The 15,841-nt window shown below is 38.7% G+C and overlaps 1 protein-coding gene across 5 annotated transcripts in view; it reads left to right on the forward strand.

Moving 5' to 3' along the window:
- Positions 1-15,647, forward strand: part of kcnq5a (potassium voltage-gated channel, KQT-like subfamily, member 5a) — a 115,753-nt gene extending 100,106 nt beyond the window's left edge. Inside the window, exons 10-16 of one of the 5 annotated variants that reach the window (XM_067610757.1) lie at positions 1,161-1,402; positions 3,058-3,163; positions 6,757-6,888; positions 7,305-7,421; positions 9,125-9,241; positions 10,792-10,918; positions 11,288-15,647. In XM_067610757.1, the coding sequence (XP_067466858.1) occupies positions 1,161-1,402; positions 3,058-3,163; positions 6,757-6,888; positions 7,305-7,421; positions 9,125-9,241; positions 10,792-10,918; positions 11,288-12,376 (1,930 nt within the window). In that variant the 3' untranslated portion in view covers positions 12,377-15,647. Of the gene's footprint in view, positions 1-1,160; positions 1,403-3,054; positions 3,164-6,756; positions 6,889-7,304; positions 7,422-9,124; positions 9,242-10,791; positions 10,919-11,287 lie in introns of all 5 variants that reach the window. The other 4 variants (XM_067610759.1, XM_067610758.1, XM_067610761.1 and 1 more) reach the window with 4 other exon arrangements.
- Positions 15,648-15,841: the final 194 nt, after the last annotated feature.

Consider the following 15,841-nt stretch of genomic DNA (forward strand, 5'->3'; position numbering starts at 1 on the left):
AATGTGTTGGAACCCTGCATTTCTCTTTCACTGGTCTGCTGCATTGCATGCTGGTCTATTTGCCTTAGCAACATCGTAGTTTACTGCAGTGAGTCTCATTGATTGAAGATTTTCTTCATCTCCATCAATCCCTTGAAAGCTGCCAAAGATCTAAATGTCATGTGGCTCAATGCATTTTTCAAGTCCATTTCTTTTATTTTAACTGGCAAAAAATCAAATAGTTATTTAGTAAGACTGAAAGTTAAAGACTGATGAATAAGGATATGCTGTATGCATACAGATTTTTTTTAACCATAAATATATCATAGTAAAGTGAACAATTGAGACCAAAATAGTTACAGTATTCTTAGATTAGTGATTTGAAAAATTAAAATCACAAATCTTTTAAATCCTTTTGCTTCCTGCTGGATGTTTGGTTCTTTGGATTTACCAATAAACACGAACATGTTGGAAGCTCTGCAACTCATTTTCACACATGAAGAACAGTGACTCTTCGTTCTTTCACAAAGTAAAATACTCTGTAGAGCCTGTTACAGGTTTCTCTCAACAATGGTCTCATTTGTTTAAAGTAGTCTTAAAATTAATGTGGTGATGATTTATTAATATTACCATGTGTCACATTTCATCCTTTAAAAACATCATTAACTCTGTTTTGGAAAGCGAATACAAGGCTAGATTATCAGCCGATTGGCGAGGACTGCAGCACGTCAAGATTCAACTCTGAGAGTTTGTTTTGGTGGCTTGGCGAGCAGTCTGGCTTTGTTCTGGTGTTGGGCATGTCAATTGGATGGATGATGTTTGGGCTGAAGGAATAGACAGAACATTGCCCTGTGTCGCACTCTGAACTCTTCTCACTCTCTGAGGGGAAATAGGTGTTGACAGTATCCCTTTTTTTTTTCTCTCTCTCCTTTTGTCTGTGTGTCTCTCCATCAACCCTCAACCTCTACCATTCAAACTCTTTCTCTGTCAACTCTATCCTAAACTCACTCTCCCCAATTTCCCTTGTTGTGTCCCTCTCTCTTTCTCTCTCTCTATCCATTACTGGTCCATCACTCTTACTCCCTATGTCTCTGCTTCTTTGAATCATTTTCTCTCCTCTCTTCCTCTTTCCACATCCTTCTACCCCCTTCCTCTCTCTTTCCTTCCATCCCTCTCTGCAGTCAGAAGTTGAGTTTTAAGGAGCGGGTCCGGATGGCAAGTCCTCGCGGTCAGAGCATGAAGAGCCGGCAGACATCCATCAATGACCGCCAACGCTGTTCCCCTGGCAACGAGGTGGTGGGCGGGGCCGAGCTGATGGGTGGGAGCCCGGCCAAAGTGCAGAAGAGCTGGAGCTTCAACGATCGGACCCGGTTTAGGCCGTCGCTGAGGCTGAAGAGTCAGACACGCACTGCTGTCCCTGATGGTAAGCTGGATTGTGTGTGTGTGTGTAGAAACATCTATGATCTGCACACGTTAGTGATGAGCAAACAGTGGTCAGTCCAGTTACCACTGCTTGTATGAGCTCATCCAATATGGCAACCAACCAACTTTTCACTTTGCCATAATATATTTGCAACTTAATTTAATGAGAAAGTCTCATTTAGATTAAGATTTCTTTTTTTCTGGGGAGACTTGAGAGCAAAGAAAATCATGTACACTCAGACCTTTAACATAACCACACAATCAGAGAGGTAAACCACAGGTAAACAAATATAAAGTCAGATAACCAAACAGTTACAAGAACTGTGCAAAAGATACTTGTCCTGGAAGATCAGATTTTAAAAAAACAACACTTTAAAACAGGGTCAGGCCATGAAGGACAAATTGTGACACAAATTGAATTGAATCTTTCTACCAAAGATTTATTAAATCATACTATACATTTTAGGACTTGCACCTACATTCTAGCCACTGGTTTAAGTTTAGGCCAAAATTATATAAAAGTGAGTAGAAAATCAAATGCATACAATATAGTTGAGAGCAGGGACTGTTTTGAAAGCTCTTCCTTGCTGATACATTCAATTGTTGGTGGGACACTCATCTCAGAATCAAGAGTTAATTGCAAAGAATTTAGTCCATGCAAGAAACTAAATTCACACTGTCCCTTTCATGGCAGCTTATTGGATTATTATAGATGGACAGGCATTTGGATGAGGATTTTTTTTCAAATTTCAAATTGTAGCCTAAATGCTTGAACTGAAGTCCACTGCTGTCTGGACAGTAAGAAATGTTCACTTGAAACTAAACACATGGTTCTCTGAAAACTTAATTCTCTTAACATTCTCTATATTAGATATAATGAATGTCATGCCTCTTTTTATCCAGGTGGATAAATTGTGTTTTGGGAAAACTCTTAACAGACTTGAATTACACACTTTCAGAGCATGAGAGAATAATTTTTGGGTGATGATCTACAGTGTGATAAAGCCCTTATGTATTTTAAATCTCAATTCCAACATACTTGTGGATGTTTTTGTCTTTTTGTGCTTTCTAGGGAGCATGAATTTATTGTTATGACTTAAAATGGTGCATGTGTACAGCATACAGTATGTTGTGCATCAGTGTTTTTCCTCACTTTTCCCAGAAACTCCTGTCCTATAGTAATAGATGGAATTGCTGCCTGTTTTAATCGCACCTCAGTTTCCCCTCTTATTCCCTTGTATCATTTATTTAAACTGATTTATTATTCATTATAACCTGGTATATGCACTATATCATCATTCACTCTCTTTCCATCTTTCCCTATGCCTTTCTCCTGCTCTTTCTCTTTTTTCTGTGTCTGTCTCTCTGTCTGTTTCTCCCACTCTCGTAATTATTGGCAGTATTGAGGATATATATACCCTCTTCTCTCACCTTACATAGCTGAGCTGGCAAAACGCTGCCCATTCCTAAAGATCCCATCCAAGCTGGGCATAAATCTTCACCTCCTAAAAGCCAAAATAGTATCAGTTTGAAACAGTCTTGGAGATTCCCATCAGGACCTGCTATGCAGAAAGTGTTTTATGAGTTTTAAGACTGGAAACGGTTTTGCACGGGGCTACATTTATTGATGAAACAGCGGTCTGTCTCTCTCAGTAGACGCAGGCATGACCACGGAGGATTCCTTTGATGAGAGAGGCTGCCATTGCGATGTTACAGTGGAGGATCTATCAGCTCCCCTCAAGGCTGTCATCAGAGCTGTCAGGTGAGCTCCTGCTGCAGTTATGCTTTATATTTCAGGCCTTTTAGCTGAAGCTCTTATCCAAAGCCTCTTTAAATCACCAAAATCCCTCCACCAGAATCCACATTACTAGTCAGTAAAGGCAATTCACTACTGTGAAAAAGACACCAGCAACTGCATTTTAAAAACTATAAAAAGCTGTAGATTCATATCTACTGTGAAGACATGACATTGGTATCAATCTTCTCAACTATGCTTATTCTCCTCTTAGCAAGAGGAGAATAAGCATAGTTGCCAAAATGTTGAAATGTTCCTTTAATTGAGATTAACTCACAATATATAAATTTCATTTTGTTTCTACATATTTGCTTTGAATTATTAAATTATCAACCATCATTAGTGATTGGATGTCTGAAAGAAACACATTTCTTCTTAATATTAAGTCCTTCTTACTGTCTCCTGATGTTGGCTGTTTTTGATCATCTATAGCTGTTTATGATTAGTTGATTCTGAAACCATGATGAAATGTGTGATGGTTTGTTGGAATCAAGAAAGTGTTTCCTGTTGGTAGGTAATGCCATTAAAGCTCTTCCTGTTTTTCTGATCTATTTTATGGCTTTATAGTCGGCACTGATAAAGGGCAACCCCTCACCATAGGGCTGTTTTTTCACTTGAGATTTATTGTCAATTGGTAGTGTCACTGAACTGCGTCCTCCATTTATGATTGGCTAGTTCTAGATATGTATTACAATCTATTCTTAAGCTGAACTCTTTTTAAAGTTTCTTATTGATTTATCGCCCCTCCATCTTTCTTTACTGGCTGTTTATGATCCGAGTCTATTGATTGAAAAGTTCATGAATGATTCAGTGTGCAGGACCTGAATGACTAATGACTTGAAAAGCAATCAAAGTATGAAAATACCACCAACTAACAGATTGATGCATTATTATAAGGAGACAATAAGCTGTACCTGGCGTTTTAAATTTGGTTTCATGCACTAGTTACACTTTATCTCAAATTAGATAGCTCTTGAAAAAGTTAGTATAAAGTATAAACTTATACTGTATCTCTTTTAGATGAATCACCCTCTCTTCCTCATCTATTCCCTCACAGTTCTAACAGTCTCTCGAGAGTAAATTTAATCCATAGTATACAGTAACACTACAACACAGGCCCCCCGACTTTCCATCTTACAGTGTGAGCTATATGTAATTCTGGATGGGAAAAATATACATTCACACAAATGCTTGGGTCCCCATGATGTTTGGTTCCCTCAAGCAATGCTTTTTTAAATGCATTTCTCTATTTTTTTTTCTCTTTTTGCCCCATCTTTCTCTCTTTATCTATATGACTTACTGCTGGGTCTGAGGGTTTGCCTGGGGGGGGGGATCAAGCAGCACAGAATTTGTTTGTTCTGTGTGTGTGTGTGTGTAAATGTATGTGTGCATGCGTTTTAGTAGACCCTGCTCTCTTACACTGGCACCGGCACCCTGTGAGCGACTGTTTATCCAACCGGCGCCGACTGATTCTCTCATTCCACTGCTTCTCCTCACCCTCTTTATATTTTTCATTGTAAAAATGTCAATTTTCACTATCTAATTAAAAAAAATATACAATTTGGTGAGAAAATCACCTTTTCCACTTGTTTAAATAAAGGTTTGGTTGCTATATTGTTCTGCCAGTTAATAAGGGTTCAAATGCTACAATCCTGATTATAAACATTCTTAATTTGACTGTTCTGATGCTACAGAGATAAATATCAGATGGAATTTCAGGGTACAAATTTTAAGCAGCTATATAGTGAAACACAAACTAATGAAGCTAACAGTTTACAGTTATCAGCTCTTTAAGGCAGGGTGATCTATAGTTCATTACTGTATCTGTTGGTCAACAGTAAAGGAAAATATAAATATCTGATGCAGCACGGCATGTCTTTCTCACAAATTAAAGGTCTGATTTTGTAATGCGAGACTGAATTCCAACCCAAGATTTTTATGATCAACAGTGTTTCTCCTACTGATCGTCCTCCACTAATTTCATTAGCCTCAAAGTCTCTCTGTAGACAAATTTACTATTTTTCTTCTTGCTAATTATCTAAATTGATTTTTCCTGTATGACTCACTCTGATCACACTTTTTTGATCTCACTTTTTTATTTTTTCCTCCTCTTCCATTTTTATATTGTCCATCTTGTTCAAAATTTATCAAATCATGAGTTTGATAGGCTGTTAAATAGATTAAATATAGAAATGGAATATGTATCTCTCAACACACATACATATGCTGCCCATATGGACTACAAAATATCTGCTATAAATAAACACTGCCATCTGCACACTTAGAGTGAATAGCTAGCAATATACAGTACATTTGCACATCTGTTACTAAGCTATAAATTTGTTCACACGCGCACACACACACACACACACACACACACACAGACACACACACACACACTGGGTCTTTATGTATTTAGATTTCCAATTACCCCCCAGTAATGTCATTGACTGTAATCACCTGTAGTAATGTCTTCAATATTCTCTGTTTAGTCATATTTTTATATCTACAACCCTGTATTTTCTCCATCAATCCAGTTTCCTAACAGGGATCAGTAACATTTCCTACAATCTAAGATAACTCTACCCGCTACACCTGACCCTTGCCTTAAAGTGGGTCTCAGGTGGGTATAACGCAGTGTGTCCACATCTAACTTTGTCCAAATTGTATTTTTATTATTGTAATAGGGAGTGCAAGTTATGTAAAACTTTCCAGTGGAATCTTTTTGGAATCCATATTTGACACAAATCAAATCAGAGGAACATTCTTTGCAATGTTCCCTCTAAAATTATAGTTTGGCAATCTTATCCAGTCAGTCATTGCCTCACTTGTTCTGGAATTTTGTCATATTTGCAGGACTAAAAAGATATGACATCAAGAGACTTTATCCTATTTTTGTTTTTTAGCGAACTAAAGTCTATCAACGCCCGTCCATCACAACACACGCACACACACAAACACCATCACCACCACCACCACCCAACACCGGCCCGGCCTGCCCACCCAGCAGGCCTCCTCCATGGGCAGCCGGAGCGCAGGGCTTTCCCAGGGTGTCGGGTTGAGGGTTGGACACCCCTTCCCCTGTCAGGACTGTTATTACAGAGGGTCATCTGTCATTGTTTCCATTTAGACGGTGAGAAAAACAGGCAACTGGAGATAAGCACAAACCACCCGGGAGCCTTAATGAACCAAATACATAGATTCCCTTACCTGTATCAATATTATTCACCCAGCAGTGGCTCTGCTCACTAAATAGAAGAAGATAGAGGATCACACTCAAGTTTCAGTCGTTCATTCAGGTTGTTATGGATTTGACAAGAGTACCAGGGAGCTTTGGTTTCCTGTTAAATACTCCTGAAGGTATCTGAGATTTTAATAATGTTTTCTTTATTACACTCCAAAAATAAAAAAGATCAAGTGAAACGTAACCAGGATCCTGCTGTGGATTTCCAAAAGTTGCTGCTACCATCTTGTGGTTGTTTATAGTAATTACATCTTATAGTCTCTGTCTTTTTATTTCTGACGTGTGTTTGTATGTACAAATGTGTGTGTTTGTGTAGGATAATGAAGTTCCACGTGGCAAAGAAGAAGTTCAAGGAGACGCTGCGTCCGTATGATGTGAAGGACGTCATAGAGCAGTACTCCGCAGGACACCTGGACATGCTCTGTCGTATCAAGAGCCTTCAGACCAGGTTAGGACACACTAGACACACACACACATGCACATTAAAATCACAAAATCTCATAGAACCGGTCCGTCTAAAAGTCATCTGTACATTTGGGCTGTTTTTCCCCTCTTTTTTTTACTGAATTTTGAATTTGCTCTTATCTTAGTGCTTGCTATTTTTATTGATTTCTGGTAATTGTTCTTTGTAAGAGTTTTTATGTACCAAGGACTTGCATAGATGGTTGTTGCTACCATTGTTGCTGTAGTTCCTACTAGTGCTATAGCAGTTTAGATCACTTCATAGATGATCCTTTTAAATGAAGTTAACCCACTTTTACCTTTTGTGCACTGTGCAGCTCTATCCTTCTTACTCAGTGTGTGTGTGCGTGTATGTACTGTATGTATACATGTGTGTGTGTGTGTGTGTGCTCTCTCTCTCAGACTAGACACTGTAGTGGGTCCCCCTCCGAGGCCCTTCAGCAGCCGTGTCAAGACCTTTTCCTCTCCCTCCCTGCATTTATATTACAGCCAGGCCCGGAGGAAACACTCTGCATCAGGGTTAGACCTGCCCTGCCCTGCCCTGCTCTGCTCGTCGACTGCTCCCCCCGCTAACATAATTAAACCTTAATGATGTCATTGTACCTGGGTCATACAGCATGCACGCACATGCTTTTTCATGGTTATATAGTTTAGTTTACATTACATGCAATGCTAACTTTTGACTCAACGTGGTGCAAAGAAATGTAGCCCTGTGTCTACTTTCTCACACACCTGGTGAGCTTTCTTTGCACTTTATGGATAACATTATCCATTTTAAGGCATTTGGTTTCCATCTTTTGACGAAATGTCAAATGAACACAGTCTTGATTAACTGCCAACTTGGGAGTGCTTGCAATTAATATTCACTGTTTAGTCTACTTGTAGTTGCGGTTTACTGAATCTGGTAATCTGTCACAAAAAAATGCACCGAATTGGCTGTTTGACCCAGGTCTGGTTGTAGAGGTCATTAAGGAGCTCAACATTTTACAGGAAATTACTGAACATCTGTTCAAATGTTTATGATTTAGAGCTAACATTACTAACATCATTCACTTTTTCTTACCATGTTTTCAACAAAGGAAGTGGTCCATTATCACACCATTTTATTTGATTAGCAGTAATTAATATACTACTTTTACATAATAACATTTTACTTTTTTATGTAAACTATGAGGAAACTATGTGATAATCCTGATTTGGGCACCTTGAAGACCTCATCTTGTTGGAACATTTTGTTAGCTAACATAAGTAGACTTAACATGAGCTACTCAGTGCTGTCTTTAGAGGCATTACAGCTGCATTCGTCCTTTTGTAAAAGGCCCAATCCAAAATGTATTTGAACTCATAAAACTCCATCAACCAGATGCTTGAAGATAGACTTGTTCATTAGAAGTTATCATATAATTATCATATTCATTGATTAATTCAAAATATAGCTGTTTTACTGCAGCTCATATTTTTCTTTTGCAGCCTCAAATCACATATAGAGGCTTTCAGGTCTTGCATCAAAAGTCACTTAAATTATGAAAAACTATAAGTTTTGTTTCAGCAGGGGGCACTATAATGCAGTTATGGATTGGGACATTCACAGTTACAAATACTTTTACATTTTACCAAACTTACATATTTTTTTTTATAAAGAAATATGTTGTTTTGGGTCTTGGTATTGACTGTCATGGTATTTTGTAATTCTGAATGAATGGTAATGCTGTTTGTGATGCCAGTATCATCAATAGTACTGCTGGGGAATAACAAAAGTGTTTGTTTTCTGTATCTGAGTGTGTGTATGTATGAGTTGCGTCCATAGGCTACTGCTGTAGATGCACACAGACCACACAGTCATCACATCTGTCGTTAGTTTGAATATTTATTTCAATCGTTTTTAACATCGTGACAGGCAAAGAAAAGTACAACATATATATTTATATAAGGATGTTCTTGCCTAAAAACAGGAACATTAAAAACAATATTTTAAACTTGACGTCAAATAGCAATATCACTTTTTTAGCCTGCTTATCCCTCTCGTCATGGCACTCTGTGTGTATCTACATGCCAGTGTTACCTATTGTTAATGAGTACACTTGCATTTGTGCACTTGTGCTTCAAACTGTATTTGGTGTGTGTGTGTGTGTGTGTGTGTGTGTGTGCGTGTGCGTGTGCGTGTGTGTGTGTGTGTGTGCGTGCGTGCGATGTATCTGACCCAGTCTTTCTCCTGTCTCCAGACTGGCCAGTGCAGCGGGCTCTGGTCCCAGCCTGAGTAGCCGACCCAGGAACATGTCCTCTCCTGCCCTGCACTATTATTACAACAACAACAACAGGAAGAAGCTCCCTGGCTCAGGGTTACTTGTATTTCACTTAATTTGAGTTTTACCTAGAAACCCATTAGCTGCCCTTGTCCTGACCATTAGTTCCCCTGCAGTCGCCAAAAGTGCCCGACTGACCTTGAAATGTCACACACGAACAAACATGCAAATAATCAGCATTTTTATTAACTGTCTTACAGTACCAGATGGTTGGAGTTTGCATTAGAACGTACAGTGAGTACTAGAAATTTTAGACAATCACAGAGAAGGATTTTAAAAGTGAAACATAAGTATATTAAAGGTGCATTGAATGTAATTTTACTGAACAGTTTATCTATATTGGATACTGATGTGTTGAACTCCACCCACTTGGTAAGTTAAATATTAACCATGTCTGAAACACAAACTGTACACTAACATAAAGACAAACACAAGCCCAAACATATCATCGCTACATTAGATCCCGTCCATACATGCGTACTTCACCCCCTTTCAACAGAAAGGAGAAATATTGTGTGTGAACGTTGCTAACTTGTGTGTGCAGTTGTGGGTGTTTGGAAGTGCTTTCCAATTAATTCATGTATTGTTGGTAGATAAAACCAAATCCTGTGTCTCCTGGGTGCTGGCCTCTCCTAGATCTTTGCATGTTAGAGATATACAAACATTATTAACTTCACTAATTCAGCATTATTACAGTGTCATAGAACTTGTGTGATTTGATCGGTACTTTGATATTCAGAAGGCTGGCTACAGATTCACTGGCAATGTGAACATAATGTTGTCTTAAAACAAAATGAAATTTTGTTTCCTTCTAGTCCTTTCTATATTTTATTTTCTATTTTTTTACCCTTTGCTAAAATGGAAAGTGAAATAAATGAAATTAAAAGCTGGTAATGGACTTGAGCACCTATCAATATTGCTGTGTAAAAACTTTTCTGAACACTTGGTCTAATGCATTTATTTAAACTGAAAAAAAAATGCATTGTCAAGTCGGAGATACCAGGTTTACACTCAACAGCACCAATATGATCTTTGCATGGAAGGTACTGTGTTTGTAAGCCTAATTTTGAGATGTTTTGCTCATAAATGGCTCATGCTTTTATGACCTCTGTTTATGGCTGGTGAAAATGTGATATTTTTGGTGCATGTTAGTTTTTTAATGTGTGAAATATTTCACATTTACTTATTTATGTTTTTTTTTTTTTTTACAGTTTCAAGTTCAACCGAGAACGCAAATGTAACATTTGTTCATTCATTATTTGCATACCCATACATTTTGGCAATTTACACTTCAGAGACTGTGAAACCCATTTAAACTACAGGCTGCATGAAATACAATCTGAAAATGTTGTTTGTCTTTATTCCCGAAAAACGTACATTATTGGAGATACAGAGTTTTCATATAACAGCACTGATACAACCAAGCAATGTGTGTTGTGTTTTACTAACCCTAATCCTAACATCCTACTGTTGCTTTAGGTTTGTTGCCCGACTCGGAATAACCTGAAATGAAGCTTGGGTGCCTACTTATATTGCAATGTAATTATATTCTAATATATTAACACCAGTGTCTGTGTGTGTGCCAGGGTGGATCAGATACTAGGAAAAGGCCAGATTCCTGTGGATAAGAAGATGAGAGACAAGCTGAACCCAGATGGAGACTCTCATGAGGGCATGAGCATGCTGGGACGTGTGTGTAAGGTGGAGAGGCAGGTGAGTTTAGAAAGAAAAATCTGAGAATTAAACTATACTCAAGAGCAAAAGTACATCAGCACTCCTTTAAAGATTTGAAAAATTGTATTTTTCTATATTGTTAATGGTACAGTATATCTTAAATGAGTTGATTTGGGCTGTTGATTGATACCAGTGACTTAGGAATTAATTTGCCAGGTAGGGAGATTTCACTCACTGGTCCGACATCTTTCAATGCTGCTGGAAAATTTTTTGGCTGCAGATAGAGGTGAATAACAGTCAGAAACTGATTAACAGCCCTTTAAGCTCCAGTCTCTTGCTCGTTCTCTCTCACACTCCATCTGCCTCCCTCCATGTTCTCACTCTCTTACTCTTTTCTCTTGCTCCCAGGTTACTTCCATCGAGTCAAAGTTGGATTCTTTGCTGGATGTTTACCGCCAAGTCCTACAGAAAGGCCCCTCGGCACTTACTCTCTCCTCTCTGCCCCTATTTGAGCTGGACAACCACCAGCACCACAACTCAGACTACCAGACCTCCATCATTGGCAGGGATCTCCCCTCCCCCCAGGGAGGTGATCTGGTTGGAGGCGGAGGAGACAACAATGGTGGCATACGCCGTTCCCTTAACGCCAACCCAAGAGGTCTGCGGCTAATCTTGGCTCCCGCCGATGATGATGGCCCCCCAGATTCAGCACCTCCATCCTATCCCCCGTCCACAGCCTCGCTCTCCCCATCGCCCCTGCTGCCTCCCGACAGTCCCTACCCAACCCTGGTCACCCCTAATGGCACCTCTAAAAGAGCACACTTCCCTGACCTGCCACCTCCACCTCCTTCAACAGGAGGTTTTACCCTCCAGTTGCCCCCCATGGTGCACCCGTCTCACCTCCGATGCCCCGCTGACCCCGTCCCCGATGATATACCAGATGGAGTGGTGGCACACGAGGGGAGCCTGGGCCCCTCTGTTGTTGTGGGATCCAGTGTGGATGCTGTCCAGGAAGGGGACAGAGAGTCAGGCCCTGCCCAGGGAAGAGTGAAGCTGAGGGAGAAGCCTGGCTTGAAATCTGATGGGGTCTGGAGGAGGCACATGAGCCTCGAGGTTAACCCCTTGCTGCTGCTCTCATCTAGCCCAGACAAGAGGCCTTCAGACTGGGGAGGTAGTCTGGGGAAATCCCTCTCCATGCACAATCTCAGCCAGCCTTTGACCAACCGTGCCCCTGGTCTCTCCTCCGCACTCAACAACAGCAGCAGCAGCAATGGTAGCGAACGTGGCAACACCCACGGTGACCTTAGCAACTGGGATGGAAGAGAACTCTTCATTAGTGAGTGCAAGCTAGAGCCAGCGGAAGATCATTTCAACTTCCTGTCCCAGGGACCTGACAGCAGCCCCTCACACCTTTTGCAGACTGTGGAGGAGGCTGCACCTCACTCCAAGGAAAACTCAGAGTTTCTCAGTCAGTCCCCACACATACAGTTGGCATAACCACACACACACACACACACACACACACACATACAAACACACACACACACACACACACATTTAGGATGATCACGCCATTCTTGGGGAAGCCACTTTTAAAGTGTTTTTACAGGATACTATACCGTTTTTTGTTGTGACTGTACAATTAAATGCTTTGTATATGGACAGTGTTCATATTTTGTCTCATATTATTGTGTCCACTTACATACTGATTTTATTATGCTCTATACTTTTTCATGGAGTACTAAAATTATGACATAAAAAATCCAAAGTATAATGATGTATAAAATATGTATGAAAGTGGCCATAGTCATGTAAGACAAAATACATAAATAATACACAACAACAAACCTTTCTTTAAGATAAATTGCATTGATGTTTATCTATTTCTACTCAGAAATAGTGATTTTTATCAACTTTATAAAAAAAACATGTTTTTCATATATCTCATCACATATTACAAAAACAGATGTTGATTAAAAAAAAAGAGGTTTATTTGAAATTAAGAACAAAGAAGGAATGTTAAATGTGATTTCTGAGCTTACAGTCTGACACCTCCCTAATCAGCGCTAGAGAGTAGTTGCAACTTTGCGTAGTGTTAATTTTCTTTTCAAAGTAATTTCCAGCAGTCTTACATTTTCATTTAGACCTGGACCTAATCCCAAACCAAAGAACCTAGTTTGGGCTCTGAAAAAGCAGGACATTGTACAAATTAAAGGATATTTCATCTGACTTGTGCCAACCTTGACAATGAAAACAAATTAAAATAAACAGATTCTCTTATAGCCAAAAATTTCTTGCAAGTTGCAAAAATCAAAACTGTAGTTGAACCTCAAACAAGCCACTGCAAACTATAGGTGAACCACTTCTTTTTTAACATGTGGCGAAAGCAGCACACACAGTTACAAACACACACACATACACGGACACAAACACATACACAAATGCATGCACCAACCACGAGTTGGTGTACTCTATAAGACAAGCCAACTTGACAAAGAGCTGAGACAGACTAAAGGCTTATTTTTTCATACAGTTGCTTGTATTCAGAGACTATTTGAGAGCCACTCTCCTCATTCAATGTCTGTCTTTGGCAATGTAAATGTGTTTAATTATGCTTTCATACATATCACTGCATGGATTGTTTCTAAAAACAAATGACTGAAGGAGGGATAATGGTTGAGGCCTGGTGTGATGGGAATAGATGAATTTTAAAAATCGTTAAAGGTCAAACCCTTAGCATGTAATCAGCCCACAAACATCTCATTCTATTCATTTTCTACAACTACAGAGATGACAGTTAATTTTGATATGGCTGCTTGATTTCAGATGTCAGCAAGTTGTCAGTAGATTTGGAAGCAGCAAACCTATGAGGTAAAATCATCCATCAGCAATCACTCAAGAGAAGTGTTGGACCATGTCCCATTTGTTTTGGACAGAAGCCTGGTTGGTTAGTCGCTAATGGTCTGAATGCTGAATTGCAGTCTGCGAATCAAGAATCAAGTTTGCTTTCTCAGCCAAGCATTAGATGCTGCATGTGTAAACTGTTGCAATCCTTTAAGTCAAGAGCAGTCACACACTCACTGGTAGCTTGGATGTCCTTCTGCATGTTAAAGTAATGTTTCCTCCAATCATTTAACAAAAAGGTACGAACAAAGTCTGCCTATATGAACATTATTATATTCTAATTTGAACTAATTTGATAGTAGTTGAAACTTGTACTGCCAGTTTATATGGATAACCAACTTATTATGAAATTTTATGAAAAACAGGCCACCTTTTTAAGGTTGTTCAATGTTTTTGACAAACCCTAATGTTTTACTGGGTGCTGGTTGCACCATGTGCATAAATAATGATTAAAGGCTTGTGGACTGACCTTTTCTCATGCTCCCAGTCCGGAGCACCCACATAAAACAGGAAAAAGAGGAATAGAGATGAGACACATCTTCCTGATAGCAACGTTTGAAATCTATGCTGTAATCTCAATACAAAATCCTCACTGCTCATTTTCTTTGCTGCCCCCCCAAAAATACTATTAGGCTTATTTATAATTCACTAGGATCTTGAATGTGCACACACTTAATCCTTGCAGCATCAATCATAATTAGAAATAAATACTCAAGTGGACACATTTATATTTTGCCGCTTTTAGCCCATATTCAGATTGAGAAGTTATGTGGTTTCACATGCAGGCTTATTAAAAATGGTGTTGCAAGTGACTTAAATGAAATTGTCCTCACATTACACTTGATACAAGCTTTGTTTTCATTGCCATCCTGCTTGTAGATATCTTGACCACTCTTGAATGAACATTATGCACAAAAGTATGTCAGCCATCTTATTTTTTGTTGTTCTGATGGCTTTGCAGGTTTACATCTTAAGGGGGTATGCAATCACAGCAGTCTTAAATGTATTTTAATCTGTTGATGACAACCTTTATTCCTCATTATTTTTCAGTTATATTCCCTTTGTTTTGAATGGTGAGTAAGAGCCTTGCTTAGCAAATTAACTTTCTGTAGTAGAATATAACAAATATTATCTTCTAACAAATGACAATTATAACACCTGTAGATTGATTTTGTTCTACAGCCCATGCAGGAGTTGTTCTGGTATGATGCAATATATTATCAACATGAAAGCACAGTTGTTGTTGTTGTTGTTTTTTTTTTTTTTTTTTTTGGTGAGTCTGAGGAGCCTGAAAATGTGACATGTTAGTTTAATGCTTAATGTCAGAACAGATTTGTTGTAGTTATTGATTGAGTTTTGCTACATATGAAAAGAGGCCAAACAAAACTGTCAGTTACTTTGGAGCAAGATATTGAACACATACTGTATAACAAAGAAAGCTTATGGATTCAGCCAGTTGGGGAATGGGATGGATTGTTTTCCTCATAAAACATGCTCATGTTTGCAATCTGTAAATTGCTTAATGGTGCCTTTCTTGCATATGAAAGTTTTTTTTTTCTACAAGGGGGCCTACAGCCTATAGCATACTGTATAGTTCCAGTCAAACTGCTAATTTTGGGTTGAGGATCCAGTTCACTCGAGTCATGTAGCTTTAGCCACAGACTTTTTTTTTATGGCTTTGATGGCTAATAATACCATTTCTCTACTGCTTGAACAGTAATTTATTACACAACTGGCCTTAAAGCTTGATAATGTTAACATGATTATTTCTTTTAAATTAATTTATTAAAGTGCACATTATATTCTCTGGATGAGAAATGCAAAAATAATTTTATTATTCATTAATAAAGTACGAATTAACTAAGTTGTTTCATTGTGTGTCTTTCTTTTAGCTATCAGAAGTTATTGTAAAAAAAATGAAGCTCATGTTGCCTTTTTTGGAGTGAGGATTTTATATGTTTAGGGTGGTGGCTTATTTGGACATATGGTATGTATCTAATAAATGATGGGTTTTGGCACTTGTCTCCACATTTTATGCTATTTTTATGCTATCAGATT

This window comes from Thunnus thynnus, chromosome 14 (assembly GCF_963924715.1).
Source record: "Thunnus thynnus chromosome 14, fThuThy2.1, whole genome shotgun sequence".
Taxonomy (NCBI): domain Eukaryota; kingdom Metazoa; phylum Chordata; class Actinopteri; order Scombriformes; family Scombridae; genus Thunnus; species Thunnus thynnus.